General features: G+C 33.8%; 1 protein-coding gene across 1 annotated transcript; it reads right to left on the bottom strand.

Annotated features, from left to right (window-relative positions):
* Positions 1 to 3,415: 3,415 nt before the first annotated feature.
* On the bottom strand, positions 3,416 to 22,802 carry LOC127858022 (cytochrome P450 3A29-like). Its single transcript, XM_052394865.1, has 14 exons — positions 22,602 to 22,802; positions 18,007 to 18,106; positions 17,725 to 17,777; positions 17,380 to 17,476; positions 16,887 to 17,009; positions 14,490 to 14,578; positions 13,379 to 13,527; positions 11,958 to 12,088; positions 11,620 to 11,677; positions 10,374 to 10,531; positions 9,785 to 9,879; positions 6,553 to 6,696; positions 5,003 to 5,165; positions 3,416 to 4,309 (listed from the first exon to the last, which is right to left on the bottom strand). The coding sequence occupies exons 1-14, from the start codon at positions 22,676 to 22,678 to the stop codon at positions 4,232 to 4,234; spliced, it is 1,515 nt and encodes a 504-aa protein (XP_052250825.1). The 5' UTR covers positions 22,679 to 22,802; the 3' UTR covers positions 3,416 to 4,231.
* Between the last annotated feature and the right edge of the window lie 13 nt (positions 22,803 to 22,815).

Genomic DNA, 22,815 nt, shown 5'->3' with positions numbered 1-22,815 from the left:
CAAAAATACAAATCCAAGGGAAGTAATAAGCTTTAAAGGGAGATAATTATTCAATATTGAACATAGCAACTTGATATTTGGCATGCATGTGTATCTCATGACGCTGCACATTTTGAGTGGTGAATCTACAGTCACGGTAGTGGCTTTTTTTGCTACTAAAATAGAGATTTGTTAGAGTCAATTATTTTCAAGGGGAGTTATTTATATAATTATAAATCTCATATTATATATTTCCTAACCAAGAATTTAAGCTCTTTTCACAGTTACTGTACATATGTTTTTGATTATTTATAACTCAAATGATTGATTTGTGATTTTTTTTTAAATGATATAATTATCATTTCTTACCTGTTCTAATTTGTGAATGCTAATTTTCATTAAATGCCAGTGGACTTATGTCCAAAGATACATGATGAACTCTGGATATGATCTCTTTGATAAACCACAGGCCTTGGTTGTCAGTGATGTCTGACTTGGTTATTTTTGACTTATCTACAGACCCCCCGTCCCTGGTTTGATTGGACAAAATCCAAGAAAAGTAATACGCTTTAAAGGGAGATGATTTCTATGCCTGCCAAATGATAAATAAAATTTTTATTTCAAAGCGGCGCAGTAGTGGGCATTGTGTTTCTGACGAACACATTTCTTGTTGGGTCACTAGGTCAAAGGTCAAGGTCACTGTGACCTCTAAAAAAAATCTGACAAGCTTTCGCAGCCGAGCGTGGCACCCGTTATTCGGCGCTCTTGTTTGTCTTATGTTGGTAAATGTTCATCTCGGTCAATTCTAGGTTAAGTTTGAAAGTAGGTCATATGTTGGCCACACAGACCAAATCACAGAAAAGGTTGGTGAACATTCCAGAGGTCACATTTTCTTCCAGATCTTCATGAAAATTGGACAGAATGTTATCACGATGAAATAAAGGTTCAGTTTGAAAGTAGGTAGTTTGTCAAAAACTAGTTCATTAGGTCAAATTATAGAAAACTTTCTTTAGCTTTCTACAGGTCACATTATCTTCCTTATTTTCATGAAAATCGGTTACAATGTCCATCTTTATCAAATTAAAAGCCGAGTTTGGAAGATGGTCATATGCAGGCTAAAGCTAGGTTACAACTTAGTCAAATCATACTGTAACACAAGTTTTTGACACTTTAGAAAGAGTTTTGGGTGAGCGATATTGAGCTTTTTTGTTTTAGAACAGCCTGTAGTAAGAAAGGGAAAGTATTGTATTTGTTTCAAAAGTAACATTTTATTGTTATTGGAAGTTACTGAGCAATTTTATGTCATAGTTTTGGTTATTTTGCTCACTTGTCACGATGTGACGAGGTGAGCTTTTGTTATCACTCTTTGTCTGTTGTATTTTATGAAAAGTTTATTGTGAACACATAAGATGATATAATTTAACAATGTTTTCATTCGGGTGTCACCTCTTTGCCAGATTCTTATGAAACTTAATCACCTCTATGTCATTTTGGGTTTCATATTCTGTCAAAAATAGGACACTTGGTGAAATATAAGAAAAGGTCTGTTAAAACTTTAGTGGTCACATTCTCTGATCCAGTTGTAAATAGGTTAGAATATTATTTTATATGATTTCAAAGTCAAGCTTGAAAGTGGCATATTCAAAATCTAGGTCACAAGGTTTAGTCTCAGTGATAAACAGGTCACGTTCCAAAGTGGGTCATTTGATCAATAACTAAAATTATTAAAAACCTATGTTAACACTTACATTTTTTGCCTGATCTTCATGACAGTTCATCAGAATGTTCAAATAAATTAAAGTAGAAACTCGGTAACAAGGCTCAACTAGATCGGATCGAAGCAAATAGTTTGTTCATACTCACAATGCCATAATTTTTTCCAGATCTTCATGAAAAATTAGTTTACATCACCAGGAAACAATTAGTTTCAGGTGAGCCACATTGGGCTGTTAGAGCCATCTATGTATAGTATAGTTTGTTACAAAACCTTGTTTATCAATAAAAATAAATGAAAAAATGGCTTTCTAAAAGTAGTAGTGTTGGATGATACTTTCTTCAGCTTATAATCTATGACTGAGAAGAAAAGCAAAATTAACTATTATTTTACCCCAACATAATGTTATTCGGGGCTAGCACAGGAATTCTCTTAGCGTCGCATCCTGAATTGTTAATTATGTTCCTAGAAAAAATATGGGTTTGCATATTGTTGCTGTTTTATCCATTGGTTGTCTAGACCATTACTCCCAAAAGAATAATTGTAGGTTCAAATATGCGACTTTCAGGTAAATAAATCTCATTGAAGGAGAGTGCAGTGTCCAAGAACGAAAACTATTGCACCACTACCATTAAACTATTGACTTGCGGATGAATGACAAGCAATAAAAATTACACAATTGTGGTGATGTAGATTAACTTAAATGGATGCTTATATATCCATCCTCTTCAAAAGCATCGTCACACCAGTACTGTCAGTACTTTGATTTATGTATATAATTTATCTTGTTTAAATGCTATACTTTAGAATTTCTGTACAGTCGACTATAAAAATCTTAGATCTTCTATAGTTTAAATAGACTCACATGTATATCTGGCCTACTTTTGATTTTAATAGAGCGGCAAATTCCAGTAGATATTGTAAGTTGACGGATGTCTACTTAGCTCACAAAAATGATAATAGCAGTGTTCAACTGAACGCGATATTGCTAAACCGTGTTTGAAGTTTTGAATAAATTTCTAATTAAATAATAGATATTTTCCTAAGGGTCTCGCAAGACACTGCGAATTCATTTCACGTATTCTTTCGAACTCGGTTAATTTGTCTATTTTGACACATTTCTACAAAAACTGTCTAGAATTGTTTTAACAGTATCGAACTTTAAACTTCTAAAAACTATTTGCAACGATGGATTATCGGCTTATGAACTCGTATCTTAATTCAAACTCATCTTTTCTTCTGATCATGAATTGGTTATTCGACAAAAAAAAATTCTTAAATTCATTCATATGTATCCGTATTACTTCAAGCTCAATGTCACTAGCCATGGCACACTTTCTGCTGGTGATTTGATCCAGTTCTTTAGAGAATGTCAAACAATCTTCCGTTTTTGAGAAAATGTCAAAAGACATTCACATCCCTATTTTCACTTCAAAATGTTTATTATTAACTTGTATCCTCTATGAAGTAATACAAACAAACACAAACAGGCGAATATTAATAAACCAGTGACTGAAGATGCAATTTAATGCAGTTGTTACTAAATATAAATCAAATATGGTATTTAAAAGAAATTTGGCTTAAGAAGTATATGACAAAGAAAACACTAGTATTGACTGCTTAAAATCCAACTCTTTTCGTGCCATACTAATCATAAGGAGATACATACGCTGTTTTTGATTTTAATTAAGACATCATTTACAAACGAGAAAGTGAGTTAAAGACGTTTGAAAAACATGTATTCTCTCCAATAAGCATGGTTATAGAGAAAACTTTTCTTTATATATCGCACGGAAGTGAACGACTGATCGACTGCCGTGCAAACCAATATACACCCGCTTCTTCGAATGTGGAGAGGCGTTGCCAACATGCTTTTGGAGCAATACTATGCAAGCCAGGGATTTCGGAACTCGAACAAAACTATGTAAGAAAAAAGTTTTTCTTGCAATCAAACAAGGTGAACTTTACCTTTCGAGCTTTTTTTTTCTTTAATACATTTTAATAGAAACCTACACTTTTTCCGATTATATATGCCATAAAAGAATATATAATACATATATAGAAATAAGATAATACATCACATCCAAAATATGTCTATTCCAACCACAACCAATTCTACTTCTACCTTAAAATTAACAAGAACTAAAATCAAGACGGTTTGTTCTTCAAAATAACGGAAAGAAATAGTTTTGCTTGTAAAAAGCCAATACATGGACATTATATATCATAGTTAATATAACAATCTGATATTGTTCCTTCGAAAACATTCTGCCATGGTTACAAACAATGCAAAAGGGTCACGGGTTCAAATTGTCCAACTATTATTCATCATAAGACAATAAGTCACTTATTTTTTCAATGAAAATTAACATTTCAAATAAGTGCTGTTAATATTTTTATAATCAAAGCTATTTGTTTCAATATAAAGCTTTTTAATAGACGACGACATGCGCTACCGCCGTATACCGCTCAATTAATAGACAATATGTGTATTCGTATAGATTCCATTCTTAGCAGTATTGGCGACTGGCTTAGATCTTATCGAGCCTCAACCGAAATTTTGATGGGTTTCACAGGCCGCAGGAACGCTTCACTTGTTACAAGCTTCAATGGCACCTTTTGAGGATAAATAATGTCATATCAACAAACATAGCATTAAATAAATATAACAAGCAATCATTACAGGTATGATTTTCAGACTACACGCTACGAACAATACATTAAGGTCTTCCACTGTTGAAATATCTCCGACCTACTTTTTAAACCAATGATTTTTGGAACATATCTTCGGCAAAACTTTATTTTTCGCGAATGCAACATGTGTTTGAATCGGTTGTTGCTATGAGAAAACCGTGAGTTCTTGAAATTTACTAAACAGGTATTTCGAACGAAAACAATTAGTATATTAATCAAGGCTTTTAGAGTATTGCACGAAAAAAAGTAGTCTCCAACAAGAAAACAATAGTAGGAAAGAAAATCAATTTCCCTTTATCTGTACAAGTGTAGAACTTTTAAGGTATTTAATTTTACATTTAAATTAGTATAGCCTCACAAGTTAAGTTTTCGAGGTAGAACTAGTTTATATACATGTCTGTCTCTAAGTAAGTCAGTCAGTCGGTCCGCATTAAATGTTACAAATATACGGAGCAAACTCCACATATATGTGCAAGAAGCATTTTTAATCCCCATTGATCCACACATTCCTGAGATTCGAGTACGTACTAGTCAACATAGCCAACAACGCGAATGGGTGTGTATCACGTTTGTTATTTTTGCTACATAGCTTTAGATGAGCTTAGGGTAATTTACCTCTGTTTCCTCGGTCGCTACAAACTTGACCTTCCGCACACAATTAACCAAGGCAATCTTTGCTTCCAGCAAGGCAAGTCTCATGCCAATGCAGTTCCGAGGTCCTTGTCCGAACGGCATGAAAGCAAATGGGTCACGAGACCATTTTGCATCCGGTGCAAACCTAGATAATGACCATTATAATGACAGTTAACTATTCAACCGACCTTAACGGCTATGTGCATACTGAGGGAGTTTAATGACATATGTTGATGGCGAACGCATTATAAGTGCTAAACAATCTACTAATTAGTTTCGTCGCACAAACACATGCGTGAATATTACAGTCTGTGCAATATATATGTGAGCATTTTGTTTAACAGTACGCTAGAACATGACATATAAGCATATAACATTCTATTAAGACGCACATGTAACGGCAAGGAAGATACATCCGCAGTGTTAAACAAGTGCTACTATTGCCAAACTCCCTTGAATTATTATTTTGACCCCTAAGTTTGATATTGACAACCATAAAAGTAGAAGAAAATATAAATGTGTATTTATTTATTGAAAACATAAATTTGTATTTTTCTCTGTTGATATATACATTGTCAATTGCATGTTAAACAGATTGTTACCCTTTGCGCTAAAACAATGAACAAATCGCGATACTTTCATAAACAACAGTCTTGGTTAATTAAAATCCGTCAGAACCTGCATAAATAATATGTACTATAGAAACGGAATATCAAAAATAAGTGCATAAAATAACTCCATATATACTAATAAGAGAGTCGTGGTTATTGTACTCTGGGCTTCATCTCAATCTTCAATATCAATCTAATCTACAGTCTCAGTTTTATTAAAATGCATTCAATACATAAGACGTTATGCTATTAACAAAAAATGAGTAAAGGGTAGTAACCGTATAAATCAAGAAGAGAGATGTAAGCTTCTTTTGTTCTTTAATTCCCTTAAAGGCATGCTATCATAATATAAAGTTTCATTTGAATTCCTTCAATACGTCATGCTCCGCACAATAAGCTGGTCGGAAAAAACGGAAGAACGTAAAACGGAAGATTTAATTGGCATATGGATTCCTTAGGGGACAATCAAAATATGCCGTCTCTTTTGAAGCAATTTTATACTAAATGATTTCGATGCAGTTGAGCACAAATAGGTTGAAACTAGGCAAATTACAGTACATGTTTGCAAAACTAAGCAAAGAGCAATAACTCCAAAATACTATAGAAATAAGTAAGGCTGTTGAACAAAGCCCTTCCATTCAAGCTATTCTTTAATATATGAAGTGTTAAATTGTAATCCATTTGATATGTATGTCCTAATGATTTACATACGAAACTTTTTCACCGGCAAATACTGAATATGTTTATAACTTCAATTCTTTTTGAGTTATGTTCAATCAAAGAAAGCATGAAAGACTGACGGAAGGAAGAGCGGACGGTGCAATAAATATTATCTTCCGTTTGGGTGCATGGAACAAGAATATTTTCAAGCATTGATTTTAATATAAAAACTTATTACAGTAATGTTTTTGTGTAGGGTACCTCTCGGGGATGAACTTCTCCGGCTCAGGGTAGTTATTCTCATCGTGATGTATCATGTAGATATTGAAGCTGATCATTGTGTTTTTCGGGAACCAGTAGCCGTCAATCTGGACATCACGATCTTCCGATGTAGCTCGATTCATTCTGTAGCAACATTATAAGTGTAATTCATTCGCATCTTGAAAACATTCAGCCGAAGACTTGATCTCTATATATTGTATAAGACATTAATTGAAAGTTTCCACAGGCCATGTTCAATGTAAGGCTACGTAATAACTTGTTTGTTTTAACTAATATAATGCTAATTCTACATGTGTTTACAAGGTTTGTTTAGGATTTGGACCTCCTGACCAAGATTTTGACCCCACATGAATCAATGTCAAATTTGCATATATATCAGCAAGAAAAACATCCTGGTCAAGTATCATCATTATTCAACCAAAACTATGGCCTCTAGTGTGTTATCAAGGTATCATTGGGACAAATCTTCTTACCAAGTTTATGAAGATCGGACGAGAAATGTGGCCTCTAGAGTGTTTACAAGGTTTCTGAATAGCCAAATAAGGAAAACTGCCCCGCCCACTGGCGGCCATGTTTTTCAACGGACTGGAACCACTTTTGAACTCAACCAAGATATAATTAAGACAAACATTTTGACAAAGATACATGAAGATTGGGCATGAAATGTGACTTCTACAGTGTTTACAAGGTTTTACTTTTTTGACCTTGTGTCCTAGTTTTTAACCTTGCACGACCCAGTTTCGAACTCGACCGAGATTTCGTGGGACAAAGCTTCTGACCAAGTTTCATGAAGATCGGACAAAAAATGTGGCCTCAAGAGTGTTTACGAACAAATGTGAACGGACGCGCGGACGGACGGACAGACGACGGACAAAGACCGGTCACAAAAGCTCACCTGAGCAATCAGGTGAGCTAAAAAATCGAAAATACAGTTTAAGTCCATTTTAAATAGTTTTGAGTTGTGCAGCAGAAAAATACTTTATGTAATGAAGACATGTAAACAGTGAAGAAAACCCTATTAATCGTGCAGCTTTGTGCATACGATTCAAAAACTCATTTTTGGTTCTGCAACAAATACGAGTTGTTGGTATTGGAGGTTGCTTTTGTTTTATAAATAACATTGAAATACACACTATTTGTTTGTAAGAGAAATACAAAAATTGTAAAAACATTTAACATTATATTTTTTGTTCAAATTCCTATTTTAGTAAAAGATTGCGAGAATAACATGTTGACTTTGCAAATCGTATCACGTCGCTTTTAAACGGAAACAAAATTCCTTGAAAAGTTATAACGAGAAAATGTGCTGCGTATCTTGCGTTGGTTTATTTATTTGCATAACACATGGCATATATACGTTATGGACAAATAATATAATGTTATTAATTAGTTGAATTCATATTGGCTTTGTTATTGAGCTGAAGACAGCTGTAGACAACTTTTATATTCAATTAACTTCGACTTTCTCGCTACATGTCACTCGGTGTTTCGTCTACACATGTACACCATTTTAATTTTATAACGCTTCATCTGGTTGGTTGTTCCAATAGTCAGCATTGTGTTGGCCAATGATATGGCGTTTTACAACCGAGCATTCGGTCGACAAACAATGGCAGCAAAACACAGACATGTAGCGAGAAAGTCGAAGTTAATTGAATATTTAAGTTATTAGCCGAACTGGAGATCGATTAGTTGTGTAATCACGTTGCTTTTAATGTCTTTTAAAGATTTCAGTTGCATGAGGTCGGCAACTGCATGAAAACATGTGTGTTCTCGATGAAAACGGTCACGTTCAGTGTTCCACAATCTTTCAGCAATAGGCATATAGTGCGTTTCATACCTTGTGTATAAATAATACATAAACGAGGGGTATTTTTTTCAAAGTGTATATTTATGTCAATATACGTTGAAGGAAAGTCATACCATACACAATAGGTGTACATTTAACAATCTGGAACCCCTGGGGTAAGCTCGGGGGGTGGTAGGGTCCGGGGGACAAATTTATGATACTGCTGCCTGTGTTACGCGCGATCCGTAAATAACAAATATTATCACGTGCGGTCTGTAAAAAACAAATATTCAGAGCTCCAGATAAGGAATTGTGAAATTAGTAACGGTACTGCCACTGACAGAAAGAAAAGGAGTAACGCTTAAAATCAATTAGTACCTGTACTACCATATCCAAAAATACAGGTAGTACTGTACTACCCGTGTTCTTGGATATTGAAGGGTGTATAACTGACTTTACAGAAACATTTGCAGCAATTATAATAAATATATGTAGCTTCTGAAACAGTTACTGTATTAGGTTTTCCATTCTGAATTATGATGCAAATACAACTACACATTTAAACTCATGACTAATACTATTTCTTCATTTTTCTTGACAAGAAAACGCAAGCCAACTAGTAAGCTAAGTAAATGAACACTTATTTCACTGTCTCGTCCGTTTCCCATCGTGTTTTCTAACGTTTTAAGCCACCGATGCAATCAAATCGTTTAATATCGGGGCGACAATGTCTTTTTCTGGGTTTACAGATTTAATGTCAGGATGGTTAGACGACACCGTATGTAGTCATCATATGACAACAAAGTGTTGTTTTGAACCGCTTTCGGTTAAGCCGGCATTCCATTGCGCGCAGGCATAATGTTTTTGACGGATTTACAAGTTACAGAAAATCACGCGACAGAATAGACAACATTATATGAACCCAGTCTACAACTTTTTGGTAATTTAAATTAACGAAAAGCGCCGTTAGGTTAGAGACCAACAAATCACGCCGCGCTATCGGTACGGCCAGATGTTTTTCGTAAATGCGTAAAATGGATATTAATGTCGTAATTATACGTCCAGTTTATAAAAACAAATGCGTAAATCTTCATGAAAAGGCGTATTTACGGCTGTACGGCCCTTATCTGGAGCTCTGATTATAATCACGTCATCTATGAACAAAATCACAAGCAAAATACACGTGCTCTTTTGCATATATTGGTTTGACTGCTGAACAAATTGCGTCCGTGTACAAAAACGTTTTTTAAAATCACATTGTGGAAGCGTCAATTTATATATTGATTCTAAGTTAAAGGTATTGGTTTGAATTACAGCGAGTGTTAAAAACATCGTCAACTGACGAAGTCCGTAAAAAATTGACAATAACGTAATGAATTCTTTCTTGATGTTTATACATGTATCACATTCAACCGTACTTACGCTGTAACAGGAGGGTACATCCTGAGAGTCTCGTGTATAAACTGATCCAGGTACGGCAGTTCCATGACCTTCTCATATATGATTTCTTTACAATCCTGATAAAAAATCCGCAACTATAATATCTTTCATATACTTATAAATTAATCATGAAAAAAATGCATGAATACGATTGAAAAAAAGCGTATGTCAAAGGAATGTAGATACATATTAAATTGTTATGATCTTAGTAAATTTTCAATATTTAATCATTTAAAATTTTGCGTGTTCATTACATAATATAGGTACATTTATCGTTTGCTTATTATTCAAAGTACTATTAGCGTCTTTTGTGTACGCCTAAATATATGTATATAATTTGTCAATTGAGACAGTAAACTGCCAAATTATTGTGTTCAATCGAATTGATCGTGTGCTACTTTCATTTTAAATAGAAATGTTTTAATGTGTTTTAATGTGCACTACTGACAGTATCAATATAAATGTCGATTTCTATTACGTTTTAATCGATGACTGTGGTTCTTTAATATATTAAGTTAATAATCTTGATTTAGGTACACTTCTATCAATATTTTTTAAATATTCATCTCACCCTGGGAATGTGTCTATCAATCTCCTCCTGTAAGGTATTTTGCACGTCAGGGTTTGTTGCTAGCACATATGAGGCGTACGTAAGTAGAGTGGCCGTAGTTTCGTAACCAGCGACAAACACAATGAATGACTGCGACACGATCTCATTTACCGATAAACCTAATTGATAATTTATGTAGTCGAATTGGACAATAATTATGATAACAAAATGCCAACCATATGCAAATAAATACTATAATAATGCCTGTTGTCTAATTATACTAGTGCTTTGCTTCCTTGATTGCGCTGCACTCGAAAAATGTGTACTAGGATGCCAGTTGATTCTACCTATTAGTTTTACCAAAGACCACGTGGTAAGTTTTCAATCATTTTTGTGATATGTATTAAATGAAAATAATGTTTCGTTTGTATTATAATATTAGGGGACAATGAAAATATGCCGTCCCATTTGAAGCAATAATTATAAAACTCCATTGCAGCTTTTGTTTAACTATACAAGATTAATTAATTTAGACTAATAAATAAAACCTTGTGTTATATCTGAAATATTTATTGGATTGGTCGACTGTTTTTATGGTACTATTGACAAGAAAATGTGTGTCTGACTCATATTCAAAGTTTCTTCTGCCTAACGTACATAGTTTGCTCGTTAGTATAATCGAATAGTTGCAAAACAAGTGAGCGGAAAAACATGATATTCCGTTAAACATTGTACAATTGTCTTACACTTTTTAGACGATTGTAAACCACAATACTGCTTTTGATTTGGAAATCAGTAACTACTGTCCAATACTCTTTTTTATTTCTTTGTGCATATGCCGGACTTGGTGGATAAACAAACAAATATTTGTGTTCGATTTACGTTCTTCGTTGTAACTGCAGTTAAAACGGGTCGACTTCCGTTTCAACGTGATTTCGATTTACGTGCTTTATAAATAAATGTGATTTCTTCTGACGAGGTTTACTGCACAACTTTGCGATTCATCATTCTGTTGAGTTATATGCTTTATTTCAATACACATTCTGCATTAAATTAATGTATATGAACTAGGTAAAACTGTTCATATTTAGATCATATGATTATATAACTAAATCATATCTCCCGCATGTAGCCTGTTTATATCTTTTTATTCATGTATTTGAATTCCCTAGTGATATTGACTTAATTATTAAGTTAACGTTTCACAAATTATATTATGTGACAGAAAATTGAAATCGTGCGTATCATTAAGAACTCGAGTACATACTTTTATGGACATCATGCTCTGAATTCAGCATTAGTTGCAGTAAATCAACTCTGCCTGTCTAAAAAGATAAACACATATACTTAATGACAATATCTTCACTTCGCATTTAAGATTTCTAGTATTACCGAAATTATATTTTCAAGACATGTCTTAAATAATTATTGCAATTTCTGAATGCTTTTATTACAAAGATTTATACTAAGTTTGCACAGAAACAATAATGTTGCAAATAAGTGGAATGTCGAGTATATATAAGTAATATGGTATTCATATCCTTAATATATATATATATATACTATATATATATTCACTATTGTTTAGGACTAAGTGGATCATACCGTGATATCAGTTTTACGTTGCTCGATTATCTGCTTGCTGACGTCTATGAAGAATTCTAGAGAATTCGTCGGGAAGAACATGCTGTACTTTAACAACCTCGTTAGAAATGGTCCGAGTCGAGGGAATATCACTGAAAAAGCGTGTATCTTATTTGTGTCTATAATCTAATGATATGTGTGTGTATGTTTGTGTTTATTTTGTACTATATTGTATGAAACTTAGAATAGTACTACGACGAAGTTCCCATTTTTCTGACAATATTGAAAAAAAGACTCCAAGTAAATGTAAACTACAAACTTTAGAGTATGCCATCAAATAGGTCCAAGTCTCTAGTGTCTTCCATTGACCGTTAAAAGCGGTGAGCCCAGATTTAGTGACTTTCATGTTACATAGTTTTTAGCATCTTATGTAGTTAATTAGTGTAAAGATAACGATTATCTTGCAATTAATAAACAAAAAGCGGAATGCGACAAGAGTGTTTATTTTGTGTCATGTTCGTTGTGTTCGATTATTAATTTATTTACACCCTGTAATTTTTTACCACATTAACAGTTGCAGTATGCTGTTTTGCAATGCATTTATATAATTCAACAATTTAAGAACACATATATAGTAAACTAATTCTTCAAAATAAAAAAATCTTATTAATCTCATTAAAACTGTGTTCTTCTGAAAATCCTCGTTTTAGATATGAATGAATAAATCTCTCTATATATTTTGTTAAGCCCGACGCATTTTGTTCTTTGCAAAAAAACAAGATATAGCTGTGATTGAATGGCCGTCTTGTGATGTTTTACGCTTAATTCAGGATGCAGGATCGCGTGACTGCATAGGTCTACAAAGGGATTTTAATGGATACAAACACACCGGTAAGCTGGGCCTTTTTTCAAATAACTTTTTAAAACAATTTATCTTAAGAATTTCAACTAGTGCATAAAACACGTGTGTATACGGCCTTATGGCAATGTAAAAAAAGAACACATCAGAATAACTTTATATAATAAGCCTATGTCCTTGACCGAAAATTCGATGTGTACAGTCATTTATATACACGATAATGCTGCAGGCAAAGTGAAATCATAAGATATCGGTACAAACTGCAAGAAAAAATGTATTTTATGCACTTAAGATTTTAACAAATATATTTCAATAACTAGAGATATTTTTAAAACTTAAGTTCTTAACGTTCTATTAAGTAATTCAGTACTTTGCCTAGTCAATACAACCTAAAACATAGATCTAGGTTAAAATCATTTTGGAGAGTACAAATCAAATTTATACTGGACTATTACGTACCTCCACTCATCCAGATAAATCAGCAAACATTTGGCTATACGATTAATAAAACATATGTAATGTAAATGTGAATGAGGAAATTTATACCAGAGTGATATAATATTACAACAATTTTAGAACTCACTCATGAGAATTATCACAGGATTGAAGACAGGACTGCTGAAAACACGCTTCCCATGAGCAATGAAAGGATCATCCGGGTTCTTGTACGAATTGGTTTCAATCCCAAAAGCAGTGCGAGCAATAACGTCCATTGTAAAACAACCATATATGCTGCAATTATATGAGACAGTCTAGAGTTGGTTATGACTAGTCGGCGTACACCTCATTACAAGCATTTGCAAATCTCCATTTTAAAGGGGCCTTTTCACAGATTGAGGCATGTTTTGAAAATTGTCATTAAATGCTTTAAATTGATAAATGTTAACATTTGATATAAAAAGCCCCAGTAAAAAATCAAGAATAAGATTTTAAAAAAAGAAAAAAAGGTAACCCTCAGCAGGGCTCGAACCACTGACGCCTGGAGTCCTTGAGTAAAAAGTCTCCCGCTTAGACCACTCGGCCATCCTTCCAGATACAATTACAGGTGTATTTTATACTGCATATAACCAATCCTCGTAGTTTCACAAAATATAACGACAACAACAGAACTCTCCAAATTATTAATTCGTTTTGAGTTGCAACGCTTTATACTTTTCGGATTTTTTAAATCGTCAAAAGATGCATATAATGGCTATTTAGAGCATGGTAAATGTTCAGTATTACTGTTTCCTCAGAAATATCATTACTAAAACGTAAATTATGCGAATCTGAAACAACTTTTTCAATTTACCCAAACGTGAAAATGCCCCTTCAAATGTATGCACACGGAATAATTTTGTTCCCAATGTAGATCCACCTTTAACCATTTTAATTTACCATGATATTGAATTGAATTTTTATTATTACTATATTATTGACTGAGTGTGGAAAACATTCTTATCGACATTTTATTACTTTTACCATTTTGTCATAATTTCTTCAATGCTGTTTTTTGGTTATTTTGATTATTCTATGAAGTGAGCGTTAGCCTCAAATGTGGTTGATAGCATTTTCCTGGATATACGGTCACGACCCGGATGTCAACACGATGTTGCATATAAGGCTTGATAATGAGGTTATGTTGGCGTAATGAAAAAAAAAAACACTGTATATTCTAAGAGGTGATATTGTTTTGATATATTTGAATACATTACTCTTTGGGATCAATAGTTGATCGTGAACGGGCATTTTCTAGTAGACCTCTCGCTAAGATTTCGCTGACGTGGTTAATATTTGTGGTCATCTAAAATGATAAACGTCGTTGAACTGCTACAATTAGCATATGTTAAATAAAGAAAACAAAATTATTATATGCATGTAGGATAGAGATGATACCATCGACATTTTCAACCAAATGTATTTAATATTGTATACATTATTTGAATATGTGGTCTCAAATAAAGTTACATGAAATATGTCAAAAGTATCACAAAATAGTCGGTTCCCAATTTAGACACGAACACCATTTAGTTTCAAACAATACATATTGTTATACATGGAATTACATACAACATTTATACAGTTAACATGTTTGAATAGGATGGGAACGAAAGACAATGTCTTATGTAGTTCTTCTCCTGATACAAATACAATTACATGTTGTTAGACGAACATAGCTGGGTTTTTTTGATTACACAATAATATTGGCATGCAAAAAAAAGAAAGAGAAACTTTGTGTATAGACTTTCATTTGTTAAAAAGGAAAACAAAAAATGTTATAGGTTAACATTTGAAGGGCTATAACATTTGAAGGGTGAAGGAAAAGGACTGACAGAGTTCGTGGGAAAGAATATAAGAAGTTTTAAAATACATGATTATGGCAAAAGAGGATAAGAAGGTTGAGAGTCGTTCTGTAGCATATTACGAATCAAATCGATTGCTTTTTACAATAAATTTGTGAACTGCATCAGCTAATTTAGTATTTGTTAAGAAGTCACGAGTGTTGTCTCCATATAGAATAGTCTAAATGCAGGGAACAGAATATAGGGATATTGAGTTAAGAAATTCGTCGCGAATATGTGCATACTGAGTGCCTTCGAGGAAATAATGTGACGTCGTTTCATGACGTCCGCATTGACATAACGGGGATGTTATAATATTGCGTCTGAAAAGATGTTCATTTAAAGCACTACACTTTGTTCTTAGGCGCGTGTGTAACAATTGAGATTGTCTTTCGACGTATGAAAATAGGGGATTTGCAATCGGTCGATCTGTGTTAATGAGCCTTTTGAAAGAATTGATCGATTCAGCGTTTTTGGCGTCATTGGGGAGATTGTTCCATTCAGATACAGTGGACGGAAGAAACGAATTTGAATAAAGTGACGTTCGCGCTTGAATTGTTTGGAGATGGGACGAATTTCTTAATGAGTAATTGTTACTCGACCCAACTGTTGCGGGCAAAAGAGACTGTAAGTAGTTTGGAACATTTCTCGAGTTCATTTTGTTCATTAATATTAGTTTATGTTTAAATTGAATGAAATCATATTTAAATAATGCCGTTCTACACTGTAAATAAATAAATTCGTGTGATTTAAAAGCGTTATTTTTTTACTATATATATTAGTCCCAAACATAACCATATACATTAACAAGATAAGGGAACAGAATGAGAACGAAAGGTGACGTGTTTTTTTTTTACTTGATTCATCCAATGAAGTACACGTTTCGTTTTATGGTTGGTAGATATCTGGTTATACATACATATGTATGTATGAAATTAGGGAATACAATACTTTAATATACAACTTTCTCAATAAACTGTTAAATGCTGTAGTCTTATAAAATATCAGTGTTTGTTAACGATGAATTTTAAATTGGCAATTGATATCTGCCTTACTTTATTTAATACACATTTTTATTTCATTCTACGTTGCGAATAAGCAGTGAATACATGAATTTCAACTCGATAATTGAACTCGAGCTCAACTGAAATTATAAGGTCTTCAGTATTATAGAATTAATAATCAAGAAACATGAAACATGCAGAAGTGTCATGTGTATTTTTTGAAATTATAAGGTTTGATAATTTCATTATGATTTAACGCCAGGTTTTTGGGGACTCATTTTCTTTATTATTATGAAAATATGTAAAAAAATATCATTGTCCGTGTTTAATTCAACATCATTAACAAATAATAAAAAGATACATTGCGATGGAATTGTGCAATTAAGCTTCTTCAACTATGCAGAACATGAGGAACTATTAAAGCGCTATATCCCTTCTAAGCCATTAAGCGACAATTATGTACAAATGACGTCATACTATGACGTCATAATTCCTTAGAGAAAATTATATTTATTTGTATTTTGCTATTGAAACAAAATAATGTAATCTTTTCTCACTTAAGTGTTAGAACTTAGACCATGTCGTCTTATAAACAGCATTAAAATGAGAAATATCAACTTTGCAACTGATGTCGGTTAAAAATTCGCCATGAGACATGAAAACTGTGCTCTGTTAAACTGTTTTACACACTTTTCGAAAACGTCTAACTGTTATAACACATGTATTGACAGTCAATATTTAATTTTTAAATAAATACTTTGGTTACCATCTTAAGTTTTGCGGCACTGAAGCTTGGCGTAAGTATGCTTCGTACTCTTTTCCACTCTGAGTCTTTTAATGCCAGAAGTGTGGCGTCCGAAGGAGGCGGTTCATACACCCCGGGCAATGTCTGCAATTGTTTTTTCACCGATAAGTATCCTGAATGCAATGCCCGAAGAAGTCATGGTACTTCTTGCATCATATTATATATGGATACCCCTACAGAGGTATTTTCAAGTCCGATTCCAAGTATAATTGTTAGCTTAAACAGTATTATCCAAGCGCAAACATGAATCGATACTCACAATGTAACACAAACTGACGATTGTTTTACGTATAATTATTATATCCTAATGCCAGTTTGATAGTATTCCAATTAAACATATATGCTTTCACAAACAGTATGATAGTTCAATCATACATGTTATCTTTTTGAAAATATAATAACAAATGCTCTTCCTAAAGAATGGATCATAAAACACTTTGCTATGGCAACTTACAAATCGGTTCTGGAAGTCCGCATGGTCCTTGACTAAGATCTTTTTCAAAATGTCAATATCACACACGTTGATAATATTGATCATTCCAAGAGAGCCACTTCGTACAAAATTCATGGAATCATAAATGAACAAACGCATGACGAAAACAAAATCAAGAAACATGCAGAAGTGTCATGTGTATCTTTTAAGAACGCAAGAAAGTCCGTGTTTTAAACTATGCCTAGAAGTAAGCTTCGTTTATTATAAGAACAACTTATCATAATTATATGCTTTCTCTGTTACTACATATTTATGTAATAATAAAATTTATTTTGTAAAATAAAATACAATGACATAATGTCTCACCCATAAATCTTCCCGAACCTGTTAATTCGACTGCGTTCACCATCTGGTGTTGGCTGCATAAAAAATCGAATCTAGTAAACACTTGAACACTTATAATTAGTATTATTCATACATATTGATTCAGTGTCATATATTTTGAAACATAAACACACGGACAAAATTTCCTTGCTTTTTCTAAGCGATAACGCGCAAGAAAATGAGAAAACCAAAGCGTCAATAGGCGCTTGCTTCGTATTGATCTCTGTAGATTTTTAAGAAAATGGTTTAAAATCATCAACTTACGTTTGACAACTGGAACGGAAGTGTCCCTAAAATAGGTAGTGGAAAGTATCCTTTCACATTGTATTTCCACTTCCACAGTATATTTTGTACCCAGTCGTAGCTACAAGTTAAGAAAGTAGTTCTGGTAATATTGTTGGGAATCAAACAATATACGTTTATAGGTGGATATTTTGTTTATTTGTTAAAATTATTTGTATTAACTACCGTCGAAATATCTGGTTTAGTTTGCTTTTGTAAAAAGCGGCATTACATTTTTTCAAAGCGGTACTGCACTAATATAAACGTATAATTGTAAAAAAATACGGTATTTTAGAGCTTTTATTTTTTCGTCATTCGTGTTTGACGGTCGCTGTAATGTTGTCATCCGTTTTTGTTTGTTTTATAACGAAATAACTTAAACAACCAGCTTTCTCTTAAAGTTGAATAAACAAACGGTATGTACCATCTAATTAAGAAGAAATCCTTATCACGTATACCGATCCATCATCGGAGACCAGGATATCATCGATATGCGTCTTGATCGACCGAGTGTGATACGGTTAGCAAAATTTCGTTCTCATAAATAGTTTATTTCTCCGTGTCCTTTTCTGCATGGGAATTCAATTAAATAAACGTCGAGTCAAACACAGGAGACGTTTGCTTTGCAACATGTACCGCTATCAATCCGCTATTGGCATATTTACCTGATATACGGTCACATGACAATTGCTTTCCCAACTTCATTTGAGGAGTATGACAATGAGAAGAGACATTCCAAAGTGCTTAAGTCAATGGTAGTTAAATTGCTAGGCAGGGTAATTCAGTGAAACTGTGTGAGCATGTTCTCCAATGGTATATGATATAGTTACACCGGAACATAAACCGTGTGATCAGACGATAGTGACAATCGAATAAATACCACTGGTACAATCAATACTGACAAATGGAAGTATACATTGAGTTCAGAAGACAGTGACAACAAAATATAAAAGTATACCTTTTCGACGAGGAAAGTTGTCATAAACAGTTAATTGTGCACCGGAGATTGGATACTGATGTCCAATATAATATAGATAGTTCCGATCTAGACATAAATCTTACTTTAGAAACATTTTAAGGAAATTATTGTAACCATCCGTAGTCTGTCATTTACTGCTAGTGACCAATTGCCTATACGACATATGACTTCTAGGGATTGAATGAAACAAATACATGTAGGCACGATATGTGTTTTCCCAAATCTCCACAAATTCAGAATCCCTTGAACATTAACCACAAATATTAATCAGGTACCGACAACGATGACCCGTTTTATCCACAAGTGATGGTTACATAAGCATAGTAGTAGTATATAGGGTGTATGTATTTTGCCTGCATGATGTGTGTAACGGGAGTGATTACCTGAACTCCTACCTTATTCACTGACTACACTCACGAATTTTAAATTATAGCTGCAATTTCCAGCCTTGTTTTTTTACTGAACGATGTTCAATTTTTCGAGAGTTCTCATCCTTAGGTTGGACACCGGAGTATCCAGACGTTACTCTCACCTGTCCGGTAGGGCGGCAACCGACCAAACCACTGTGCTTACGTCAGCGGAGATTAAACCAGGGTCATTTGGGCGCGAAGCGCGTGAACAACAAATGCGCTAAGCGGACAGCAAACAATGTAATAGGAACGTAATTTTGAAAGTATTTGAAACATGCCAGCGTTGTTTTTGTACATGTATTAATGGGGATTCCCGCAATTATATCCCGTTCCGATGTAGTATTTAATGAGCGCGAAAATAAAATCGCGATCATCGTTTAACTGACCGACCCAAACTATATCGATGGTGACGACTATACGTTACACTGCCAGGTCGAGCTGCACAGATCTCGTGTAGAGGCAAGTAAGACCTGTTAATACACTCTGATATACACACACACTTTACGGTCCGTGTACATACCGTCTTTTCGTTTTTCGTTTTGCATTCGACAACACGAAACACGAAAATAAACGCATATAAGTTCATTTTCCGATTTTCTTATAACCACAACAAATACAAAAAACAAAGAATAAAGCGACTTATTTATATCGTTTTTCGTTTTACTTATTACAAAACAAAACACGAAACGTGTATGTCTATTCCTATTTCGTTTCAATTTAAATTACAAAAAATTCAATATTTGAAAATTGAAACAAAGCGCCTGCTCTCATTTATCGTTCTTGATTTGATAAAACGATACACGGAAAACGGAAAACTAGTGGCGCTGCGCAGCTTTTTTTTGGATGATAACTCATGATTAATCTTAGTGCGCAGTTTCCACCCTTTGAAACTATTATTTTTTAATAATAAAATGTTCACTATTACATGTATTATAGAGGAAGAATAGACGAGTCTTGGCACAGCTCTTTTTGGCTAGTCTAACGGAATAATGAATAGATCAACAGTAAAGTTATATAACGATACCAATATAAATGCCTGCTTTTGTTTCAAGTCATTGGATTTGATTTCATGTATAAAATGCATTACAATAAGCATTGCACAATAAAATATCTTTGTTCGGCGTAGCCTTTCTCTTCAAGTAATAAACAACAATCGAATTATTTACTACACTGTATTCATATCTGTTTATGAAATGAAATAAAAATCCACATTATTGCTCAACATATACACATGTACATTCAATTAGTATGGTGAATTATTCCTAAGAACATGCACGGCCTCATAAAGCCCTGTCATGGCACGTCGTGTACCGTCCTGGCTCATACACTTCGGGTAACTGGCTGGCGGTGGGCTCTCATACCAGGTGTCTATGCAGTTCTTGCATCGAACCAGTGATTTGCAACAAGTTGCAAATGTAGGGTGCGACACCGGTCCTGAATGTAACAATTTATGTTGTTATAAAGCTATCGGTTCACGCACTGAGTTCTTTTTAAATTTTATCAGCATGATTATATTTGGTGCTCCCTTTATAGAATAAAGAAAATTTGCTTATAACAATTATAAAATTATGTGAAACTCTTTGCGAGAACACATCATTCAAATGACAGAAAAATCAACGCTAAGTATAGAACATTATGTCAATGGATTTTATTTTATAAGTTACAACCCTGACGTTGCTAAAAAATTATTTATTTATTTTTAATAACGTTTTTGTTTGGTGTACAGATTTGTCCAATTTGTGAAGGACTGTTTAAATAAACTGGATGTGTATATAACGAATAAAATAATACACTTTTCGACTTATAAATGTACTTTAACAGATCATGCAAGCGAACGCTTGATGGCGCGCTCCTCATATATATATCATTGACTCAGCAAATCATACACGTATTGTTACAAATTTAAACACTTTTCTATAATGGCATTCGAGTTTCATTTTAGGAGACAACCGAGGTCATAAACGGAACATTTCAACGAGTGCAAGTAGATTCTATAGGCGTGACGCATGATATTCGCCTTCTTTAAGTAACGTAACGTTTAAAGGAAAAAAGATTAAGCGGCGTTATAATATCATTGGAATGTACATATCTTGTTAGCAATAACTTAATCTTAGGCGCTCTTTCAAGAACATTAAATATGTTGTTTAATAAGTTATTAAATTGAAATATTTATTAATTATATTTAAGTTAAGTTAATTTCATTTTCTTCAAGCGCAAAGCGGTTTCATATAAGGTGTTTGGTTATAACTCTTGTTTTAGAGCTAAAATCACTAGGCAAAGAACAAGAAGTGTCATAAGAGGCTAATTATAGCCCTATCCCATCGGCTGGATCGGCATGAAATACAGGTACGTTGGAAAACCTTTCGATGTCAAGATTATGATCATTTCAAATTGGAAAAAAAACAATACCTGGAAAATCAACTGAAAATATCCACGTCTCTGTCCCTTACGGGCGTGTCTTTACCTCCACGAAAAAAAAGCACGTAGGAAGCCATGCTGATGGAAATAAGTGCTGAAGCCTTTTGTAAAGGAGAAAAATACGCGCAAAAAGCCACTAATGAGTTACCTCCCCAAGACAGCGGCACATCCCGCAAACGCCACTCGTTTTTCGTTTTTCGTATACCGTTCTTTCAAACTAAGAACGGCAAACGGGAACAAACAATCCGTTCCGATTTTCAAACGTTTATTTTTGTTATATGATTTGAAACGAAATGTGAACAGGGGAATCAATTTCGTTTTTTGTTTTATAATGAGTACAACGAAAAACGATATAAAGAAGTTAATTTTGTTTGCGTATTTTGTTTAAGTTTCGGTAATTAGAAAATCGGAATAGGAACTTATATGCGTTGATTTTCGTGTTTCGTTGTTTCGAATGTTAAACGAAAAAGGAAAAGACGGTATATACACGGACCCTTTACACTGTGTTATACCGGTGTGTACACAACGCTGACCGAACGAAATTAACACACGCGCAGATATTGACAAAGTCATCTAGCCCGACATCGACAATCTGCATACTATCGATTTCTTCAGCATATTTCTGACGGTGTATTATTTAACCCTATAATTATATTCGAAAATATTTCGATGTTTTTCTTTACAAGTATATAAAACTTAATGTGATTTGTTTCTCGAAACAATTATCTTCAATTTTTCTGTACACGAATATTATAGATACTCGTACTTACATAACACTAATGAGAAACAGAAGAAGCAATGTTCTCAATAGTTCCCATAAGGTGAACGTCAACATAAACACCTCCATAGTCGAACACAGCGTCAGATACACTGTACTCTGTAGTTAAAGCTGATTTAAGCGGACGAACACAGCGACTATATTTTATATCAAGGATCGTACGAAACATACGCGCGTACACTGACATTTATACTGTTATCAACGTG

Source organism: Dreissena polymorpha, chromosome 14, assembly GCF_020536995.1.
Source record: "Dreissena polymorpha isolate Duluth1 chromosome 14, UMN_Dpol_1.0, whole genome shotgun sequence".
Taxonomy (NCBI): domain Eukaryota; kingdom Metazoa; phylum Mollusca; class Bivalvia; order Myida; family Dreissenidae; genus Dreissena; species Dreissena polymorpha.
The sequence above is the reverse complement of the archived record's forward strand: the minus strand, read 5'-3'. Positions and strand labels throughout refer to the sequence as shown.

Excerpts from the sequence above, each read along its gene's own strand:
- LOC127858022 (XM_052394865.1), bottom strand. The coding sequence starts at position 22,678 with ATGGAGGTGTTTATGTTGACGTTCACCTTATGGGAACTATTGAGAACA. Across the intron at positions 10,532-11,619 it reads AGAGCATGATGTCCATAAAA|GTTTATCGGTAAATGAGATC; the intron begins GTATGTACTCGA and ends ATTATCAATTAG. Across the intron at positions 6,697-9,784 it reads ATGTACCCTCCTGTTACAGC|AATGAATCGAGCTACATCGG; the intron begins GTAAGTACGGTT and ends ATGTTGCTACAG.